This window comes from Chenopodium quinoa, unplaced genomic scaffold (assembly GCF_001683475.1).
Source record: "Chenopodium quinoa cultivar QQ74 unplaced genomic scaffold, ASM168347v1, whole genome shotgun sequence".
Classification (NCBI taxonomy): domain Eukaryota; kingdom Viridiplantae; phylum Streptophyta; class Magnoliopsida; order Caryophyllales; family Amaranthaceae; genus Chenopodium; species Chenopodium quinoa.
Window position 1 is genome coordinate 2,604,844 of NW_018744460.1, and position 11,810 is coordinate 2,616,653.

General features: G+C 33.3%; 2 protein-coding genes across 3 annotated transcripts; both read left to right on the forward strand.

Moving 5' to 3' along the window:
* The first annotated feature begins 2,928 nt into the window (after positions 1 to 2,928).
* LOC110697264 (jasmonate-induced protein homolog) lies at positions 2,929 to 4,368 on the forward strand. Of its 2 annotated transcripts, none has more exons than XM_021874628.1 (3): positions 2,929 to 3,021; positions 3,307 to 3,694; positions 3,875 to 4,368. In XM_021874628.1, exons 2-3 carry the CDS (start codon positions 3,320 to 3,322, stop codon positions 4,034 to 4,036), a joined length of 537 nt encoding a protein of 178 aa, XP_021730320.1. In that variant the 5' UTR covers positions 2,929 to 3,021; positions 3,307 to 3,319; the 3' UTR covers positions 4,037 to 4,368. The 2 variants fall into 2 exon arrangements, with proteins under 2 accessions (XP_021730320.1, XP_021730321.1); XM_021874629.1 differs by having other exon boundaries at positions 2,980 to 3,001.
* A 3,008-nt stretch (positions 4,369 to 7,376) lies between these two features.
* LOC110697380 (jasmonate-induced protein homolog) lies at positions 7,377 to 9,582 on the forward strand. The gene is made up of 3 exons (XM_021874760.1): positions 7,377 to 7,547; positions 8,302 to 8,493; positions 8,672 to 9,582. The coding sequence occupies exons 1-3, from the start codon at positions 7,377 to 7,379 to the stop codon at positions 8,837 to 8,839; spliced, it is 531 nt and encodes a 176-aa protein (XP_021730452.1). The 3' UTR covers positions 8,840 to 9,582.
* The last annotated feature ends 2,228 nt before the right edge of the window (positions 9,583 to 11,810 follow it).

The window sequence follows — 11,810 nt, forward strand, 5'->3', positions numbered from 1 at the left end:
GCTTTGGGTATTAATTAAATTCAATATCTCATGTTAATATTATTGTATTGCCGCCTGAATATATGTACATAACTACATATGTATATTTTAAACCATATCATTAGTATGTAACCAAAGTAATTATACTATCCCCAACTCTGATCTCATAATAATGATATTAGTAATTACTTCCGCCACTCCATTTTACTTATAACATTTTTACGCTTTCCAATGTACGGTATGGAGTATAATTTATACTATTATTAATATTTTCGATCGAACAAGACACTTTGGGATAATTAGCAAATCTTGCAAGAAGTTAGTGGACTGCCTTTAAATCGTTGCATGCTTGAAGTCGGCATAATATTATTCGAGTACTGTTAGTGTATAGACTTTTAATAATTTTGTAGTAAAAGGTAAAAATGTAACAATTATGAGTTCGTTATACTATGAGTTTATTCACTTAAAACTGAAATATTTTCAATAACTTGTTATGATTTAAAAAAGTAACTTAAAATGTCCAAAAATTACTTTGTATTTAAATTTCAAAAGTGAGTAGATTTGTTTAACAACTTGTACTCTATATGAATTGTCTAAAAGCTTAAATTCAATTTAACTTAAATTCAAACCTTTACAAAATTGTTAATTTATGATTTTTTTTTTTTTTTTTTTTTTTTTTTTTTTGACAAGAAGAAAAAGGATTTCATTAATGAAAGATAGTCAAACGACACTTACAAACAATTCCTAGGAAATCTAAAATTCCTACACAAGTACAAATCACCTTAAATCTAATTACATCGCATATTCGATCAACGATCGCCTTAATAAAAAAATTTCATCTAAAGCAATACAATTTGTAAGTTAGCACTAATTCAGCTTGAGATCCACGGATGACTAGTTGTTTGGATGAAAAAAACTCATATGACTTCTAGAAACTTCCGAAGATTATGAAACCATAAATCTTCAATCTTTGGCAAACGAACAAACAAAGAAATTAAACCTAATATGATAAACACCATCATAACGATGGGATCCATTTATTAAAAGCAATTAAAAGGTTTTTTGGGGCTTACCACCAATAAAAACACCGGTGGAAGCCCCTACAAAATTTACAATTGAGACCAGAAGAAAAGAGATGAAAGAAAAAGAGAGAAAAGGAGAAGAGTGAAGGAAAACCTTAAAAAAAAACAGAAAAAAATCTAGCAATGGAGGTTAGAAAAACCCTTCCAAGGGAGAAACCCTAGAGGGAACCAAAAAAACCCTTCTATTTTTTTAACTTAATAACTTTGATTAGATAACTAAGTAACATAATTTAATTTATGAATTTCTGAATAATGTAATATTGTACCATAGAAAATTGCCCTATTATTGTGTGCTTGTGCCCCATATATGGGCCATGGACTATCTTTATATCTAGAATGAATTCGCCATTATCGGCTTATTGCGTGCTTTTGACCAAGACGAATTTTCAGCATTTCTATCTTCTCTTTTTAACACGTTTTATTCTTAAATTAACAAACTACATACTAGTGATTCGAAATAAAGTCCTCTTGTTATGCAATGCAAATATAATTGTGCTATGAATATGAAGTGTTACGTTACTGTTTGTTTGTCCTAATATAATATAGTGAGTCAAACTTTAAAAATTTTATGAAAAAAATTATCATTAATATATAAGAAATACTATGGTAATTTTAGATTTTGTTGGAATAGTTTTAATTAAACTACATTTATACCATGGAATAATGGAATAACATAATTTTATATATACCATGGAATAATGAAATACTATGGTAATTTTAGATTTTGTTGGAATAGTCCTTTATTTGAGGAGATCATTTCACAATTATAACAATTGAAGTTGTTTTAAATTTTTATCACTTTATTCCATTATTATTACAAAAACCTAAAAAGTCAAACGATTTACAAGAAATTAGTGAGGAGCCGAGATACAATATGGGCCCCCACCCCTCTAGCTATAGCGAACCCGATCCTATTGAAGATGTGAGCAGCTGCACGAGCACCAACATGTTGAGCCCTAGCGAACGCCTGAACCCGCTTCAGCAACGCAACATCATCCTTCTCTAATTCCCCTAATGAAGAAAAAGAGAAAGGAAGAAAACCATAGCCAATAGCCCTACAACGCGCCCAATACTTGTCTCGCTTCCGCTGAGCCGCAGCCGACACAACACTACTCGGAACGAAATCAGACAACCCAGATGGTGTCATTTATTATTATTATTATTAGTAGTAGTATTATTATTATTTTAAGTGTATTGGTTTAATAGGCACACAGAAAGGTGATTCGAATGGAATAACAGAAGACGTCCAAAACAGGGAGCTGGGGTGCTGTACTAAAAAAAAAGTCGATTCTAAAAACAAATGATGCACTTAAACAATCGAAGGGAGTATCATTTAAGATATCTGTAATAAGGGCACACAAAAAGATAGCAATAATTACAAAATAGTCATTTTTTGAATTTCATAATATATACTTCATATAACATATCGTCGGAACAAATGAATCAATTTTCTGTTAGGTAAGATAAAAGGCATGGCCTTACCAGACCAATAAGACCATAATCCCTCAAAAGTCGCGTCCACCTGAATTAGGTTGGCGGACTAATAATCTGAGACAGTAGAGGAAATTGAATCCTCTCTCCTAAAATACCCTTACTGAGGATTGAATTAATGTAACCTTAGCTTCAACCTACCTCATATCAATGTTGAAATGTGCTCTTTTTTCCATTAGACCAAGATTAGGTTGGTATATTAATCAATGTATCGTACAAAATTTACCTATTACTAGTATTATATTATTGTGAGCTCGTGGACCATCTTTATATTTAGAATGAATTCGCCATTAGTGCATGTCTTTGACCAAAAACGAATTTCCAGCTTTTCTATCTTTTCTTTGTAAAATATTTTCTTCTTACTTTGATGCCCTTTAAATAAGCAGTTGATTAATGCCCATTTTAGCTATTATATTTATATATTTGTAGCTTGTAACATATTTTCTAAAGTACGTGGGTCAAAGTAGCGGTATTTAACTCGTCCTTCTAATCTTTCATTTTTGTTTAAGAATGGTATGGTATTATGGTATGCTAAAATTGCTAATTATAAGTAAATAAATTTTACTTTCTCCGTTGTTAAATTACTTACTGCTTTTAATCATATAATCAAGACAACGAACTAAGAAAAACATTTATTGTGTAAAATTTTGAAATTGAGATGGAAGAAGTGGTGTAATATATTTTCTTCCTTTCATAATACATGCACAATTTTTGAGCACATATATATGTGTTAGTTACTCTTGTTGTTGGGCAGGCTAAGAAAAAATATGGCTGCAACCCAACAAGTCCCGGCAGCAGTGCTTAGCGACGAGAACAAGGCTACTTTCGAGGAGCTAACAGCAGCCGCGAAGGAGAAAAAAGCTTTGGAGCCAAAGGTTGATGCTAAAGAGGAAGCTATCACTCATGGTTTCATTATAAATCGTCATAAGAGCTATGTATCTTTGCAGATACTTGATCAACATAACTGGTCCGGAAATCCAGTGCCGAGCTACCCCCAAACTATTGTAGTTAGCCAAGATCCCATTGAATTCAAGCACCAAGGGCCTCTTCCAGAAGGGTCCAAGGGAGGTGTAGTTTATGCTGATGGTGTAGACTCCACTGCACGGAAGTGGCTCGTGGCTTTTGACCTTCTAAAAAAGAAGGTACATACGTAGATTATACTATCTCTGTTTCTTAATACTTAGCAAAATATATCAATTACTACCCCCGTTTCATATTTTTTTTTAACTTTGAAATATTTTATATCTCACAAATAATACACTAAAGTTGCAAAAAAATATGAAACGAAGGTAGTACTAAAGATCAAATAAAATGATTTACAGGTTTACGTAGAAGCTGGGCCAATAGGACCAGTGGATTGGAATGTTATTGAAGTTAGACTTGATGCATCCGGAAATTCAAGTGTTTCTGTGGATCCAATTTTCGGAGGCAGAGCTGAAGCCGGAAACAATGGTGATATAGTAGTTGCATGGTTCTCTAATTAGCCTACGCTACGAATAGCTTGCTAAAAAGTTGTGTTGATGGGATGTATGAACTCCGGTTTAAGGTCGTGCTGCAAGTAGGCATATTATAATAAGTTACTAGTAATTATTCACAATAAAAAAGTCCTCTTGTTATGCAGACATATTTGTGCTAAGAAGTGTAATGTTATTAATTTAAGTATAGTAATTTATGTTGGATTGATTCAAAGTAGTTAACTATTTCCTAGGTGTATGTGTTAGTTATTAGTGCTCCAAAATTAGTGGAAGGTGTAACTTTAGTTACATATTTATTAAATATTACTAAAATAAAACGTTGCTGATGTTATCATTGTCTACATGTCACTCATATAATAAATTTTTTCCCGCCTAAATGCAAGGATGATGTCATCTTTTTTTTTGTTGGTGTGGAGCTACCATATTTAACAAGTTTGAAATTTGAATATTAGAAACTTCTACATTACAATTAAAACCTATCAATTTATCTTTAAAAAAATGAAACAATTGTAAATAGCACACTAATAAATGAACTCCTACATTGAAATATGTGTTAGGTGACATTGAACAGGTATTGTATCATAATTTTGATGAAAATCTAAAAATATAAAATTACAAATATTTTTGTACAAGGTGCATAATTCTTATTTATATTTATCCATTTTTTTTAAAAAAGTATAAACTACAAAAATAGATTTTATATAAACAGTGCATCGCACTACTTCTAACCTAGTTATTTTGCTAAATATCAGTTTATTAGAACGTAATTCAAAGTGCTTGAGTTAGTGGTGTAGTGTTTGTTACCCACTTGTTTATTAGTTACTACTTTATAGCTTTGTTAGTTTTTAGAGCTGTAAGCCTATTTATATGGGCCTAGAGTATCTCCAATTTCAGTGTGTAAATACAATTAGATTTATCAAATATTCATCTCTCATCTCTCTCTATAGTTTCTACACTTTATCTGTGTTTTCTATTAACATCTACGGATCTACCATCTACCTATGTTATTCCTAAAATGAGTATTTTGTAAAAAAAAATAAGGTAATAATTTATGGAATTTTAATATATATCGTGTAAAATGTTGTTATCTTGATTTAGTCTTGTATTACTGTATATCAACAACTACTTTTATTTATATGTATGGTATTAATGATTTAAATTGTGTATTAACAATTGTGAAAATCAAAATGTTGCATTATGTTGATATATAGATATTTTAGTGTAAGTGTGTAACCTTTATATTACATATCACAAATTTCCAAAGTTTATCTTAACGTATAATTCTTATTCAGTCAACCTTTTAAATCATACCAAGCCAACCACAATTCAATTAATCTTGATACCTTCCACTAAAATTCTTCTTTCTACATTGAATTTAATTAGCACCTACTCAAGATCTAATAATAGAGTTTGAAAGCTAATTAAATGGCATGATTAAGCAAGACAACAATATATGGTTGGCAGTGGGTTGCCCAAAATTAGGAATAAGAGATTGACTAGCTAGCATATGTACTCCGTAGTTGCCATATTTAAAGCTAGAGCAAGGAATTGAAGAAAAAAAAAAAAGAAAAGCAAAAGCTAAGGAGCTCCCCGGGGGAGAACTATATGAAAACCTGGCCTTAATGTAAAATAAACATTAATTACATCGATCAATATATGATTTTGGCATGCATTCGAAATTTAATACTATTTTAGGTAATATATTAATCAATTATCTGCCCCGAGCGCCCGTTAGCAAGATAAAAAAAAATAATAAAAAAATAAATTACCTTAGCTTAGTTTTTGAAATAATTACGGAATACCATTCAATTTTCTTAAAAAAAAAACTATCACAAAAATTTAAAAAGTTGGTATAACACTAAATATTTGCTCCCTCCATTTGGATTAATCGCAACAATATATTTGATACATAGTTAAGAAAAACCATAGGGTGGGGGATCAAAGTGAGGTCTATAATAGAAGTTATAGCTGGTAGGGGTTTATTTAGTGAGTGAGAAAAATAATAAGTAGGAGAGAGATATAATAAAAAAAAAAAGAATTAGTGGATTTTTACCAATTAAATAAGTGTTGTAATTAATTAGAAAGATATTAAAAAGGGAAGTGTTGCAATTAACTTGAAACAAAGGGACTAAATATTTTGTGTAATCTATACTCATCTTAAGCTACCAAAAACTTTAATATTGATTGCATCTTTCAATAATAGGTACAGCTCATCAATTATGTTTGTAACTAATATGAAATTTAAAAGTAAGGGTTTATATCTAGGTGTTATTTCACCCAATTTTAGAGTTAGGGTTTTTAATTTGGGGATTAGGGTTCTTCATATTGGGGTTTAGGTTTATAGTTGAAGGGTTTTCTTAGCTAATGGATGGATATTTATTGAATTACTAAACAATTATTTTGGAAAATTAAAGTACACTGCCAATGCATAGCTTTTACCATAAATAATATTTTTAATTACATATTAGTAAAAAAATATACGAGTAACAATTTGATATGGCCAATATGACTAAACTTCGAACTCATTCGAATCAAATTTGACATTGACATAAAGCCCGTGAAAATAAAAATACTGAGTATACTGCAATTGATTAAGATCTAAGTATCTGTCATTGGATTATGTAGAATTTCCCATTGTTTCGTCGTGGCCCCCTTGAACCATCTTTTTATCTAGTACAAGTTCTCCATTGTATGCTTTTAGCAACAAAAAAAAGTTTTCTGTCTTTTTTAATCACTCTTCTTATTGACGTCCGTCTATAAATAAATCTGCGATTGATCAATATCACTATTAGACAGTGTAGCTTTCGACATATTTTCTACAGAACTAAAGTTAAGGTTTTTTTTTTTTTTTTTTTTTTTTTTTTTTTTTTTTTGAGGCCAACTAAAGTTAAGGTAAGCAACTCTTCTTCCTAGTCTTTCATGGTTAAATACTCTTGTGTAGTTGTGTAGCCCTTTGTTTTAAGATGGAATCTTGGGATGATTTGGGGTCCTTCGAATTGCTAAATTGTGGTATGAAATGCCTGCAAAATGAACTCCAAGTTATGGACTCGGGAGAGTTCCTCGTGATAGAATATAAAACTAATATTTTTGACTGTTGACTTAGTTGAATTAAATTAAATCTTTGACATGTACTCAATACGTAACAAGACAAGAATATCACGTGTTAAAATCTCATCCATTTTACAATTATTTATGGAATATTTAACACATCCACAGTCTCAATGACATATGGACTAATTTTCTTAATATTACTTCAGTGTAGCATGTAGAGTGTATGTAGCATACTAAACTTGATTAAACCAAAGCCATAGTATTTTATACTTGTAATGTTGGACAGGCTTAGAAAAACATGGCCGCTGCAACCCAACAAGTCTCGACACCAGTGCTTAGCGACGAGAAAAAGGCTATTTTCGAGGAGCTGCTAAAGGCTGCAAGGGATAAAGTAGCTTTGGCGCCCAAGGTTGGTGCTAAGGAGGAGGTTGTTTCTTATGGTTACATTTCTAATCGACACAAGGACAATGTAACTTTGTGATAAACAGGTCTGGGTCACACCTGTCACGAGTGTCCATTTTATACGACCAAGAAATTTCCACCTTAAAACCATATGGAAATGAGGGGAGTAGCCCCTTAGCCGCCTTATAAAGTGGACACGACTTTCTATTTTCTTCTGGCTCATATCACAACACAACCCAATCTGGCTCTGATACCATGATAAATACGGGTGTAGGCCACACCAACAAACTAAGAGAGAGAGTCCACTTCACAAGTCTAAAGGAGATTCCATCCCAAAACCATATGGCAATAGGAGGAGTAGCCCCTTAGCCTTATAAAGTGATTAACTTTTTCTTCTTCAACCAATGTGGGACACTTACATGTGGTGACACTTGAGAAGTCTATTCTTCAATATGGTATCAAGCCAATAAAAGTTCACGGTTTAACATGGTTTCAAAGCCAGGTTCACGATATGGGACCCTAAATAGCTAAAGTTCATTAGGCCAAGAGTAGGTACGGTCCATGTGAGGGGGAGTGAAGAAGCACTCTAGCCCGAAAAAGCACATGAGACAAAGTTAAAAAAAAGGGACTTTACATGTGAGGGGGAGTGTTGAAGAATAGACTTCTCATGTATCACCACATGTAAGTGTCCCATATTGGTTGAAGAAGAAAGAGTTAATCATTTTATAAGGCTAAGGGGCTACTCCTCCTATTGCCATATGGTTTTGGGATGGAATCCCTTTTGGACTTGTGAAGTGGACGTATTTAACACTTTGTGACTACATGATCAACACAACTTGTCTGGAAATCCAGTACCGAGCTACCCCCAATTTATTCCGCTTCAGAAATATCCAATCGAGTTCAAGCACCACGGCCCCCTTCCACAAGGGTCTAAAGGGGGTGTGGTTTATGTTGATGGTGCTTACTCCACTGCACGGAAATGGCTCATAGCGTTTGATTATTCTAATAAGAAGGTACATACGACGATTCATATTTGCTCATAACTTAATTAATTAGCCATTACTTTTTTTTTATTCTCTGCAAAATTTGTCAATTACTACCATCTATTTTATATATGTATTTCTTAAGTCATGTTACTTGCAAAACAAATAACCTTTTTGATTTTTTTTTTCTTTTTTTTTTTGTCTACAGGTTTATGCGGAAGCCGGGCCCATAGAAGATGTCGATTGGAATGTAATTGAAGTCAAACTTGATGCATCTGGAGATTCAAGTTTCCACGAAGATCCAGCTTTAGGAGGCAAAGCTCATGCAGCAATCAATGATGATGCTCATATTGTGGTTGCATGGTTCATTAATTAGCCTGCTAAAAACGACTAGCATGTGTATATGCATGCTCCTAAGGTCACGAAGCTAAGCAAGCAGACATTTTAATACATAAATAAAGCTATTGTAATTCACAATAAAGTCCTCTCGTTATGTAGACGTACGTGTGGTACGCACTTGCGCCCGCTATTATACATAATGTTCTTGCTTTTATTAATACAATGAATACAAAGTATAGTGTTACCCCTTGCGTTTAATACACAAATCAACTAGTCATGTGGATGCCGACTACCTCGCTATTTACATCAGTAACATCACTACTATTGCGGTTCTCTTTACATACACACACAAAAAAAAAAAAACCGAAAATGATCATACGAGTCAGATAAAATCATGTTGGACAGAATTTACTAAGCTAAGGGCAGCAAGCCCAATTCTGAACCTTGGTGCAAATTGATAATTGCATATTAAGGGGTCGTTTGGTTTACACAGGGTAAACAGAATGAAATAAACTAAGAGAAAGAAAAAGAACGGAATGAAAAACCCTGAAATTTACTATGTTGTTTGTTTAACAAATAAAGGGAAATAAGCCACCAGCCTCACCACCACACAACCATATATTTCCTTCACTTTACACCTTCTCCAACAACCCCTCCCCCACCACGCGTCGCAACTCGTACACTCCCACCCCTCCCTGCCACTCGCCACCCCCTAATCAAAAGCCCTCCCCTTCCCCAAAAAACATCTCCAACCCCCGCAAAACCTTAGAAATGCCTCGCCAAAAAAATCATCGGCCAACCCTCCCCCCACCCTCGAAACCTAGAGGGAGAAAAATAAAAATAAAAAACGAATTTTAAGTGGTCACGTGCAATGCACGTGACTTTTTTTGGCATGAAAAAAGTCAATGGCCAAAATTCGGTCAAAGGACCCTCGCCACAACCCAAGTCCAATAAAAGCACTTTTTATGCCACCTTTTTTTTTAAAATTTTTTTTTAACAAAAGAACCTTTACAACAAAAAGACCTATTTAAAAGGATCTTATCACAAATTTTCCTAATAGCATTTATTCTCTTGAGAATCTATGGGGTAAAAATCTTATTTAGAGTCAGTTTGTATTACAAAAAAAAAACGAGGGCCACCATTTCAATATAGCAATGTATAGTTTAGGGTTGCCATTGAGAATTCCCAAAAATAACAACAATATTTAATAAAGAAAAAGCTATATTCAAAGTTTCATTAATTAACTCAAAAAAATTATTGAAAAATTTTAAAATTTTAAAAGCAAAATTCCACCAATTAATAATTTTTTAATTATAAACAGTTTAACTCTAATTATATAATTAATTGATTTGAAGGAAAGGAATAAATAATTTTACTACGATTGATAAAAAAATCTTGGCTTTATTTTATAAAACCAACAAGAAATTTTGTGTTTGTTGGTATTTAATACGAAGTATTTCTTTGGTGGTATAAAAATGATACCATTTAAATGCAACTTTATACCCGTTAATTTTATTAGTCATTAGTGAAAAAATAGAATATAATTAAGCATAAGGGACTAAGAATTTCTCCTACATATTGGTCAAATACCACCTTATCACTTCCACCAAAAATTAAAAAAGTATAAGTAGGGTTGATACCCTATCCACAAACAAAAGACAATGGACAAAACCATTATCTGAAGAATATGGAACCAATTCACATTGACCAAAAATGAAAAAAGTCATTCATTTTTTAATTTTAGTAAACATTAAACCAAAAAAAAAAAGAAAAAGAAAAAAAGCAACATATCATTCTATCTAATCTTCATTTTCCAAAGTTATTCGTATCTCAATATAGGGAAAAAAAATATTGGTTATTCATATTCTTCATTTTTTTTTTTTTTTTTTTGGGTTAAATCCTATCATTCTAATCTGTTACAAGTCTTACAACAAGATAATTGCATGCATGCATATATCTCTTACGTGCTGTTTGGTTGAACTTCTTGAAATGGGTTGGAATGGATTTAGAATTGCATGTATGGTTTTATTTGTTTGGTTGACCTATTTTAAGTATGAAATCTCATACCTGGGGGATTCTAACTAGCTCCACCTTATTCCCTTGGAATCTCATACCCGCCTTCCCTCCAAGGATTCATATATAATTCATACTACCACTCAAATATGAGAATTCATTCCATGATTAAACCAAACAAGTTTAGATTGGTATGGGATCGGATATAGAATTCATATCACCTAAGTATGAAAATGCATACCAATCCATTCCACCTTGGTGAAGCAAACGACCCCTTAGTACTTTCTGCCTATAAATAGATAACTCATTTGCGTCCCTTTCTCCTAGTATAAGTGTAAGACTAACAGTAACCACAATAATATATCTATCTTCTCTTGCGTTTATTTAAGGTACGCCTTTTCTAGAAGCTCTCAATTCTAATACTCTCCTAGTATGTAAGTCTGTTATACACCTTGTTTCGGGGTTTTCTGATGTCTTGCGGGAGAGTTACAATTCCGAGACTGGAACCGGACGCCTGTACCTGCAAAATAACGGAGACTCCTGGTGGTGGGAGCTCCGCCTCCAACGGTCAAGTTAGTACTTGATTAAGGAGTAATTAATGCGGAAATTAAAGTGATTGGGTCTCTCTAGGTGAGAGTGTTTAATGTAGGTAATCTACTTTGCTAGCGAGATCAGCCGGTTATTACTGTGTGTAATTAATGTGTGTTTTCGTCCTCCCCCTTAATGAGGATTAAGGGAGGTATTTATAACCTTGGGAAACGTGCCCATCCTAGGTTTAGGTTAACCTAGGGCTGATTGGGCTTCCCTCGGAAGTTGGGCCTGGGTGGCCGGTTTCTCCATTAGGCATGGAGTATGCCACATGTCATGACATAATAGTTCCAAGGTGGACGAATAAGCGCGTGCCACGTGGCAAGCCCTGACAGTTCCAACTGGGGGACACTTGGCAGGACCTGATTGGCCCACGTGGCGCATTCCGATTGGTGGGAGCAAAATCC

Excerpts from the sequence above, each read along its gene's own strand:
- LOC110697380 (XM_021874760.1), top strand. The coding sequence starts at position 7,377 with ATGGCCGCTGCAACCCAACAAGTCTCGACACCAGTGCTTAGCGACGAG. Across the intron at positions 7,548-8,301 it reads CTAATCGACACAAGGACAAT|CATGATCAACACAACTTGTC; the intron begins GTAACTTTGTGA and ends ACTTTGTGACTA. Across the intron at positions 8,494-8,671 it reads TTGATTATTCTAATAAGAAG|GTTTATGCGGAAGCCGGGCC; the intron begins GTACATACGACG and ends TTTTGTCTACAG.
- LOC110697264 (XM_021874628.1), top strand. The coding sequence starts at position 3,320 with ATGGCTGCAACCCAACAAGTCCCGGCAGCAGTGCTTAGCGACGAGAAC. Across the intron at positions 3,695-3,874 it reads TTGACCTTCTAAAAAAGAAG|GTTTACGTAGAAGCTGGGCC; the intron begins GTACATACGTAG and ends AATGATTTACAG.